Raw genomic sequence first — 11,467 nt, 5'->3', positions numbered from 1 at the left:
AGGGGCGCAATTTTCGCGCTTGCCCCGGGCGCCGTTTTCCCTAGATACGCCACTGAGTAGTCGAGTAGAAACTTTTTAGACCTGGGAAAGTTTTTAAGTACAAGGTTTTTTTGTTGATTCGTGTTCTAGAAGGGTATTGGAGTAAATTTAGCTTGGTTGTCACCTGGGCAACCTTAGGCAACTTTTTTATTAGCCTAATTAGCATAATTACGTAATTAGCATATATAAAATATGTGATATATTACTAATTTTGACACAGGGAACCAGAAAACGTGGAAAATAAAACTTTTTAAGGGTTTTATATATCGAGGAATCCATTCATAACATTAAATTAAAATTTCAAATCATGTAAGTGTTACCGTAGTTAGCATAATTAACATATTTGAATACGGATAATAGTGAAGTATGGTATAATATATACCATTGATATGACCTGAGAATGCTGTTAATTAAGCCCAAGGTTTTGTTGGTGTTGTGGTTGATTCAATCTTAAGATGAGTACTGAAGTTATCTGAGCTTGCTTGGTACCTTGGCAACCTTGAACAATCATTTTTATTAGTCTCATTAGCATATTCAGCTAATTAGCGCAGTATGTCATATGTTCTTAATTTCACTGCAGAAAGCCCGAAAACACATGTAAAATATGATTTTCAAGGGGTTTTTTGAGACCAGGAATTCATCTGTAACACTGGTTTGTACTTCCAAACTATGTACCTGTCTTAAATATCATAATTAGCATAATTACATAATTAACATATCATATATGTACAGTGTACAATATTACCTGGAAAAGTTGGTATGTACAAGTTCTTTGTAGACTGGGGTTTTAGATATGTTATAGATGCATGGGAACTAACAATGCAGTAAACTAGTTAAGCTTGGTTATCACTCTCTCAACCTTGGGTAATTATCTTTGATTAGGCTAATTAGCATGACGTTAGCTAATTAGAATATGCAATGAGCATGTTGCTAATGTTAATCCAGGAATCTGAATACTCCTAAGATATGACTTTTCGAGGTTTTGAGATTTGTATTCATGGATTGGATAAATAATACTTCGTTGCCACTTTGGCAGCATCAGGCAATTACAGTTTAGAAGCCCAGCCTAATAGCATAAAGATCTAATTAGGTTGACAATAGAATGTGTTGTTTACGCTTTATCATAAATAAAGCTTGAAAAGATAACACATTTTCAAAGGTTTTCTATGAACAGGAATCCATTTGTGGCGCCAGTTTTTTTTTTTTTTTTGGGGGGGGTGGCTGCGTTGGGACGGCAAGGACATCCCCTTATAAAACAAAATATATTTTTTCATTGTTGTATGATTAAAATATATCACGGAAGGGAGGGAAATACTGGTGGCACAACAACATGTCACACATTCTGACAACAAAACAAATCACCACTACCTATGATATCAGACTTAAAGTAACAAAAACTTTATTTTTTCCTCGCCTCAAGCGGCATCGTCCCAGTCTCGATATATTTTTTTTTTCCAACGTGGGCCGAACAGACCACACTCACTTTGTAAAAATGCATATTTATGACAATATGTGTGTATATATATATATATATATATATATATATATTATCTAACAACATCTCAAGGTCACATAAAACGGTATCTAGTATCGTAAAATGGACTATCGGAAATATGCAAGTAATCTCATTATCCCAATTACGATATTTAAGACACTTTGTACCATTTGCAAATATGTGAAAATCGATGTTATAATGAATTCCTCTTCATTTAAAACCATGATGTTTGGTTTGTTTTTAGACTTCCTGCATTGAAATTAACTACATATTAAACATTGTACTAATTTGCTGAATATGGTAATTAGGCTAATAGATAATAATTGCACTAGGTTGTCAGGGTGGTAATCAAGCTTAGCTTTAACCACTTCAATACTCGTCTAAAACAAATAAAACAATAAAAAGCCTTGTACTTAAAAAATTTTTGGAGATCATTTACATATGGTGTATTTATTCATCTACTTTATTTCTAATTTACTTTTGTACACATGCAAATTAGGTATATATGCTAATTATGATATTCAAGACACTTGCATCATTTTGAAATTGGGAACTGGTGTTACAAATGGATTCCTCATAACAAGCTATAATTTGCGTGTTTTCAGGCTTCTTGTATTAAAATTCAATATCCAAGCGTCCTGGATTAAGATTAGCAGGATACATATTACGCTAATTAGGTATAGATTATTATGCTTATTAGGCTAATCAAAGATATCTACCCAAGAGTGAGAAAATGGCAACCAGCTTAATTTGTTCATTGCGTTGTCAGTACCCATCTAAAACACCAATCTACAAAAACCTACCAAGTACATGTACATACCAATTTTTCCATGTCATCTACAGTACATGGCATATGACACCATTTCCTGGACTATTGTACACTGTATACACATAATATGCTAATTATGTAATAATGCTAATCATGATATTTAAGACAGTTACATAGTTTGGAAGTACAAACCAGTGTTACAGATGAATTCCTGGTCTCAAAAAACCCTTGAAAATCGTATCATACTTGTGTTTTTGGGCTTTCTGCAGTGAAAATAAGAACATATTGCGCTAACTAGCTGAATATGCTAATGAGACTAATAAAAATGATTGTTCAAGGTTGTCAAGGTACCAAGCTAGCTCAGGTAACTTCAGTACCCATCTTAAGAATGAATCAACCACAACACCAACAAAACCTTGGGCTTAACAGCATTCTCAGGTCATATCAATGGTATATATTACCATATACTTCACTATTATACGTATGCAAATACGCTCATTATGCTAATTACGGTATTTAAGACACTTACATAATTTGAAATTTGAAATTCATGTTATGAATGGATTCCTCGATATAGAAAACCCTTTAAAAGTCTTATTTCCCATTTTTTTCTGGTTCCCTGTATCAAAATTAGTAATATATTACATATTTTATATATGCTCATTACGTAATTATGCTAATTAGGCTAATAAAAAAAAGTTGCCCAAGGTTGCCCAGGTGACAACCAAGCTAAATTTACTCCAATACCCTTCTAGAACACGAATCAACAAAAAAACCTTGTACTTAAAAACTTTTCCAGGTCATGTGCACGGTCTATGACATCGTCTACTGGACTAGAGCCTGGATGCACTCAGTCGAAACTACCACACGACGGTTGCGCATGCATTATTGCTTTGTACTGACATCCCCTCCGAGTTATATTTGCCCCGCTCGTAAGTAAATGAAGAGTTTGCTTGCACAAAGGGTAAAACGCCATTTTCTAGGATTTCAATGTAAATCCATCATCAGATAGAGCAAAATAAAACTTTTCCAATTGGAGCTCACCTGTTACATAATAAGGAATATGCGTGATGTTATGATTTAAATATATGCCATTTGCTTTGTTTATTAGCAGCTTTAACTCTTAAATATCTTAAATGAAAATGAAAGGAGACAACTCGCTTTGTGATCAGACCGATCAGATATTGTCTCGAGGGAAAAATACTATTCCAAATGGATTCATACATGCTTTGTCAAAAAAAAATAAAAAATGAAGGTGCATAAGCAGTTCCATTCCTGCATACACTTGCAGACACAACAATATTGAGTAGGGCCTATATAATGTCGTTTATGACGTAAAGGCATTTGTATAAAACTCACCAGTGCTCACTATGTTAAAATGGCAAGTACATCCCTCCTGCATAATCTTATTTTGATAGTTATTCACATTACCAGTCACAGCAAGAAAATATGCGCACTCCTATATACCTCGTTATATAAAGGGGTTTAAAAGTAATCCCTACCAACTGGTTTAATTCCTTGGGTAGATTTTGTAGATGATGGTTCTGGCAATAATTATGCGGTGAGTCGTGTTAAACTGACGCGGTGCTCGGAATCAGTTTCAGATCTTCTTTTTTCTTAACCCTAATCCAGCCTTTTTTTAATAACAATAATAACAATAATAATAATAATAATAATAATAATAATAATAATAATAATAATAATAAGGTCTTAGTTACCCAGGGTAGCCTCTTCAGTGTTGCCACTGCTCTACCAGAGGGCCCTGCTATTATCATTACCCTAGCGTTGCCAGGTACCCATTTATACACCTGGGTCGAGAGGGACACGGCGGGTAAAACATCTTGTCCAAGGACGTAAGCACTGGGCGGGATTCGAACTCGGGTCCTCCGATCGGGGGTCGGGAGTCTTATCCACTATGCCACAGTGCCTATACAGTGCCTATGCAGTGCCTAAAATATATATTTTTAGGGACTTGAAACCACTGGGGTGGGGGTTTCCCCTCCCCCTTCACATCTCTGTCCTGGATTGCGCGATCCTCGCGAAAATTTGCACTAAAGTAGAGGCCAATGTAATCTACAACACTTCACTGTATTGTTAGATTTTTCAAATTTGAATTTATGTATGTTATATTAATTAATTAATGCTAATTTATGCAAAAATATTTTGTGCCTAGAAATAAGAAAAATAAAGCTCCAAGACTTCTAATTTTTGGTGAACATATTATTCTTTTCAATATCCTCAACGATGACATTGAGGAAAAAACTCGGCTTCATAATCTTATGTATTTTATTGTTTATTGAATTTCTTATGTATTTCTTTGTTTTCATTTTTTGTTTTTGTTGGGTTTTTTTCGTCAAAAGTTGTCGCAGAATTTTTTCAAAGCATAATAAGGTGAAAATAAATCATTATCAGCCATTGAAAGTGAAAATATTTATTTTTATATGAATTAATTGCAAAAACACAATTTGCATTGGATTTGTACTCAAAGTCATCTTTTAGAGCATTTTTGGATCGACGAATCTTTTTAAAAGGGACGTGGCTTCAAAACGGTATGCCCGGGAACGACAAATTTGTCTCAAAAGTTGCGCGATACTTGAAAGAACAAAGTCATAAAATGTCGCGGTGAGAGCATCACGCGTTGCAGAATAATCATGCGTCAGGGGAAGGGGGGCAAAATGCCTCCCACCCCTCCCCGTGGGGATAGGGTTAAAGCGCAGGGAGAGGGTGAATAACCCTCTGCAGTGCTTACAAGAATCAACATATCAAACTTTTGTAATTCTCTGCTTTTCTCAGTAGGCAAATTATATGAACCTTCACTTTAATACCGAAATTGAGGTTAAATTCAAATAGGACGAACAATACAGTGTTGAATAAAGGAGTTAACTTACCGAATGCTATCACACACAGTCGTATTGCACTTCCAGGTACTTGTAAGTACCTACGCACGGGTCGCCAAACACGCCGTTTGTGGCAGCCACTGAGCAGGAGTTTCGCCCTTCGCAGCTGTTCTTCACGCGGAACAATGATGAGGATGCTCTGCAGTTTTCCGTTCGAATGCTTGACGAAGGACAGACGCTTGCTCCAGTAGTCCTGCCGTAGAGGGCGTCCCCGATGATGATCGTCTGTCCAGAGGGGCAGGAAAGGTTGAGAGTGGAATGCTCGCACACACGCTCCTGCGTCCATGAGGCGCAGGTGTACATGACCTCCAAATACTTGAAGGTACCATAGCAGGGGTCGCCGAAGAACGAGTTGGATGCAGCAACACTGCACGATGACTGCCGATCGCAGGCTCTCGAGACCTTAAACAGGGAACTCCCGCTGTGGCAGTTGGTGGTTTGTATCGGTCCAGTCGTACACATGCGGTTGCTACGACGACCGTAACTTGCACTCATGATGTAAACCTGTTCTCCGGAGGGGCAGCTGAGAGACATGGTGTCACGCTCGCACACCATTTCATCTGAAATGCCATAATGATTATACAACATGGGACCGCGGTCTCGATCAACTATTCAGAGCACAAGCACTCTCTTTAATTGGTCACTCACTTGGCGGGTATGGATGCTAGCCATTCATCTCACTTATTCATCTACATGGTCGTTGAAAAGTCCAATGTCATAAGTGGTCAAGGGTATACATGTTCGGTCAATATTCATGTTCTCCGTTTTGTTATATATTCGTGGAAAGGTTACGAAAGTCTGTCTGTCTTGGAGGGTGAGTAAGAAAAAATATAGGCCTATCGTTATTCTGAGCTACAGGGGACAAGTAGGGGGAAAACACGTCTCCTCCAGTCAGTGGGAGGAGCCGGTGAAGCAAATACGAGCACTGTTAATGACTAGTGTTGACTTTCTGATGGTGTTTTCATAATGCATGCTTAGATAATCATTTATCATATTCACATAGTAAGTGTTTCTTTTGTCATGTCAAAAGTTACATTGAATGAGAGAGAGAGAGAGAGAGAGAGAGAGAGAGAGAGAAGGAAAAGAAAACAAAAACAATCATTTACGATGCATAAAATTCTACGTTGCCCTTTCAGGACATGACGTTATACATAATAGAGAACCATGCCATAATGATTTGCCCGACAGACAGACAAACAACGGTCACATCCAGAGAAAAAACATATAATGAATAAAAACATCGACATTTTCCTTATAGTGTGGTTAAAAGAGCATACATCACACATTAGCCAATCATACATGTCAACAAAGGGGCACTCAGGGATGTTGGAAATTTAAAGGGGATGGCTAGTAACCGATCAGTGGGAATCAGTGGGAATGCTGAGGGATGATTGTTCCAATCCTTGTGGGATTATTTAAGAGTACATTATATATCTACTGTTGTGTGAAAATTATTTGCTTCAGAACAGTCTCATATTCAAGTAATGTGCAGATTAATGCCCTGTCACTGACCAGGGACGCTTACCTGGAAATATTAAACTGCACATTACTTGAATATGAGACCATTCTGAAGCAAATAATTTTCACACAAGAATAGATATACAGTGTACTCTTAAATGAATCCCACAAGGATTGGAACAATCATCCTCCAGCATTCCCACTGATTCCCACTGATCATTTACTAGCCATCCCCTTTAAGGTTACTTTTTTTGTTTGGTTTAAAAAAGATTATGAACATGAAGGGTCTACATAACATACGGCCGGGGTTCTAGCTAGACATGCACGACTTTCTTTTCTCTCTCTCTCCATCTCTCTCTCTCTCTCTCTCTCTCTCTCTCGGCAGCAGGTCCGGGCTACTTAAATCTTCGAAAGTCATCTTTTTGAAGGCCTAAACAGAAATAAAAATGGCGGAAGATTAAAAAGGAAATCTAATAAACATCCTTATTCATTCTTAAATCTTTACTGCCCAATATTGGCCGCCAAAACATACATAATAATGTGGGAATGTCGGCACAGCAATATGTGATTTTCACCTGCTGGAGATAACTTTCGAGAAGGGTGTGTGTGTGTGTGTGTGCGTGTTTTTGTATCTTCTCCATATTTTGGTAGTGTATGAAGATATGCCAAACCGCGTTTTGCTTCATTAGTGTATGCTTTGGCTTTTTTTTTTTTTTTTTTTTTTTGCGCTTACTTTATTGCTAAGTGACAGCTGTTCTAAACCATTGTTTATACCGCAGCAGTAGACCTGCATGTATCCTAATACACATACACCCGGAATTTATACCCGCGCGTATTTGTCTTTGTAGATGCGTTCCCTGCTCCAATGCATTCCTGACTTCGTTACAGTAATATGAACTCCATGAAAATGAATAACTAAATAACTAATAAACTAATGATGATAATAATCGTAGTTTTAATATTGAAATTCATGAAATTCTTCCGTCGAGATGTTTTCATTGCAAGTGAGTGACAAATTGCCCTTATTAAATAATCGTCATTGTCATCATCATCATCATGATATACATGATAATGATGATGCTGAAAATAATTACAATAAAATTAATAATTATAGGCATAATTGTTTTTGTTTTCGTCAATCTTTTGTTTTCTTTCTTTATCTTACAAATGATATCAAACCTTAATTACAATAGGCCTATACTAATAATGAAACACACGCATATGCATGCCAACCCACACGCACATAGCCCTACGCATACACTCACACAGACGGACACACACACACACACACACACACACACACACACACATAGTCTGATTGAAGGGGCAGACACCAGGCGGACAGACAACAGACAGAGGAAATAAGAAACATCAATCTCCGGGTCGGGGCTTGATGGTAAAAGATCGAGATCTTAATAAAAATCACGATCTTAAAGATCACGATCTTAAAGATGGCGATCTTTAAGATCGCGATCTATTACCAGCGTGACCGCGGTTGGCAAAAAATGAAACTTTCACTTACATTGCAGCTCTGCGTTGGCACATACAGCGACGGTGACTGCCACAAAGCAGATCAAGGAAATTCTTGCCAGACCGGACATGTTGAGATGATGCTTTCACTCTGGAACAAGAGAGAACGTTTTGAAAATACGTGAACACTATACAACAAGGTGTTGTGAGGCACTGTGCTACAATAGGTTTCTGAGCGTAGTTCTTCTTTTCCTCCTTTACATATTACTTGTCTATCAATTCAGCGTGATGAATATAATTTCATATCGACGGCATATATTGGATAGCGTCAACATGGTCAAGGCGCCGCAATGGACGCAAGGCTCGCTTCCCAGCCGGGCGCATTTTACCATTAGGAGCAGTGATTAAAAAAATGCTCAAAATATGCACATTGTTTTGATGTATATTATAATATTATGTTCAGGTAAGTTGTATCTCAAAACATCCCACCATATAAAAAATTTGCCATTTTAAGTCACAAAAACTAAGGATAAAAATACAGAAATTCAATGTTTCTGTGATTGAAGTGTGAAACATTATGTTATTCCGGGTTGAATAACTTCAGAATAGTGATCAGTTAGATATACCAGGTTTTGACCCTCGGGAATTATTGCGTTGGAATGAAAAAAATGGAAATTTCACAATTTTGTGTTCAAACTATATATGGCAGGTTGTGAGGGAATGTCATGCTCACTTTGCCATTTGCATATTCTGTTCAAGAACTGTTTCCCCTCAAAATGTCATAACTTCCTTATTTTTCATCCAATTTTGATCAAAATTATACCGTTGAACTCGTAATATTTTACTCTTTCTCATCAGACTAACATATATTTGGATTACATTTCCCCTTTAAAAGGAGACACTCGCGCCTTGCAGACCATCAACATGCAGGCTTATTGGTCAGCAAAGAGACGAACAGCTTGCAAAGCAGGCGCTTATTGTAACCAAAGAATATAGAAGCGCTCACTTCTATACACTTTGCTACCAACTCCTTATACGGGGAGTTGGTGGTTTGATGACGACATCTCCTCTGAAGACTTGGTACGGATATATCGTGATATAAATATTCTTTTTATTATGTATCATGAACTTTAGAGTAATTTGAAAACTTTGAGTGATGCACTGCTTATAAGCATCCGAATGATATTAGTGCTTTTTGACTTGTGCTTCCATTATTAGCCTACTGTTAGAATTATAGCCATACTTCATGATATTATCACAATTTGCACGGACCCACTTCTGTACCCACTGTCAACAAAATGAATGTTCATAATAAACAAAACGAAACAGAAATTTCGAAGAAAAATTATTTTGCTCAGAATGAGACCCATATGTAAATACCCGCTAGACGAATGTAGAAGCACGGTGCACAAAGTCAACAACAAGAAAAAACAAAGGAAAACACTGAAGAATAATATTCTTCATTTATACCTATCCTTACACAAGGTGCGCACACACGAACACACATGGACGTGCTCACACAAACAACAGTATTAATAAAAGATGGTGGAAATTTTAGCTTAGAAAAAGAAAAATGTGAGATCGAATGTCCAATTTTCTCGCCTCTGTCGAATTCAATCACATTTCCTTTTCTAAATAATGACACCCCGTGCGCAGTATTTCTATCCCTTTCGGATGCAAAAACGCCGGCAATCGGTTGTGAAAAAAAAAACCCACCAAACAAACAATACGAAATGTTTTAACTTCCCGATCAGAGAAAGAATGCTTCCCCAAACCAAAAGAAAAGAAAAGCAGCATAAAGATACAGAGAGAGAGAGAGAGAGTGAGACAGACAGACAGACAAACAGACAAACAGACAGAGAGGGAGAGAAAGAGAGGGAAAGAGGGGGAGAGAAAAAAATGATAAAAACACGGAGCCATAATGACTAGTTATAGTCGGGCATGAAAATGTGTCATGCCATTATAATGAAACAAGTCCTTCAACTTACCAATCTTTTTCACTGGTAGCAAATTAAGGAGAAGTCTCAATCGACACTCTTGCAGTTGTATACCCACGAGAACAGTGAGTACAAGTTTCACTGGCAGCCTGAATTTATAATGTCACAAGCGGGTGCAAACTTATTGGGTTTCCGACTTTTCGTTTTAGGAGTATTAACTTCGATATTGATTTCGATATTTTCACCCCTCTCGCGCCCTTTGGAGTGACCTTTGCAAATTTGCTGGCGGTTTGCTATCATCGGAATAAGGGGTCATGTGGAAACACGATCACCTGACGCCTTGAAGTAGTTTGTTATTAATTCATTTGCCAGTTTAGTTAATTGTTTGTTTGTTTGTTTGTTTGTATGATTGTTTATTTGTTCGTGTTTTTTAAAAGTTATTTTCGAGTTGGGGAAAAGGAGAGAAAAGAGATTGGGGATTGAAGAAAAGGGATCTTTCTTACATTGCGAAAAACTGATGCAGGCAGCAAAGTTGTTGAACGTTTGTTGCCCTTCCCTAAAATATGAAAGAAAAATATATATATATATATATAAAAGTATAAGAAGAATGAAAATTAAAAAAAAAAAGCGCGATACTCAAACTATATAAATCTATTTTGTGATCACATTATATAGCACGGAACATGCATAGATTAATTTGGAATGAATTATAATTATGTGTTATTTGCACATTGTTATTTTTTTCGAGCGATCTTCATTTTACAAGCAGCTGCTGTTTGTTTTATAATAATCGCTCTTGTATTTTTCTCCACACAAATTGACAAATGCATATTTTGTTTTGTGCATTAATTCTTGTCGATTGAAATATGAAATGAATTATATTGAATTGAGAAAAAAAGAATGTTCGGAAATAAATTTTTAGTGTGCAGACCTGATTACTGTAAACAACAACAACAACAACAAAAATAGAGTAGAGAAAATATTCTTACTGTTGAATATCACGACATTTTAATATTGTTTGACTATTATGTCTTTTTCCTTTGCCCTCTGTCTTTGTGTTTTTTTTTTGTTTTACCGTGAGCGTCTTGTGCCTGTTTGTATGTTTTCATTCTTTCGTATTTGTTTTTCTGTATTGCAAGTTTATTGAGTATCTCGCATTTTCTACAAGCTTGTCTTTTATGTAGGCCTCTCTATTCCAACAACACAATTATTTTGAACAATAATGTAGTTTCACACGAATGTATATCATATTATTGTTTTTTACTTAAACTTGTATCGACAAAAATGAGCTATTGGAACTAAAATTTTATTCTAATTTGATTTAATTAACCATAATTTCATTTAATGATCTTAGGTGTCTGGAAGAATGTTGTATAGTGATTGGAAATCATGCTTGCAAGTT

General features: G+C 36.6%; 1 protein-coding gene across 1 annotated transcript; it reads right to left on the bottom strand.

Annotated features, from left to right (window-relative positions):
- Window positions 1-5,200: 5,200 nt before the first annotated feature.
- LOC140242499 (L-rhamnose-binding lectin CSL3-like) lies at window positions 5,201-5,755 on the bottom strand. Its single transcript, XM_072322236.1, has one exon. It carries the CDS (start codon window positions 5,753-5,755, stop codon window positions 5,201-5,203), a length of 555 nt encoding a protein of 184 aa, XP_072178337.1.
- Window positions 5,756-11,467: the final 5,712 nt, after the last annotated feature.

The sequence above is a fragment of the Diadema setosum genome, chromosome 19 (genome assembly GCF_964275005.1).
Source record: "Diadema setosum chromosome 19, eeDiaSeto1, whole genome shotgun sequence".
NCBI classification, from domain to species: domain Eukaryota; kingdom Metazoa; phylum Echinodermata; class Echinoidea; order Diadematoida; family Diadematidae; genus Diadema; species Diadema setosum.
This window is presented reverse-complemented; position numbering and strand designations above follow the sequence as displayed.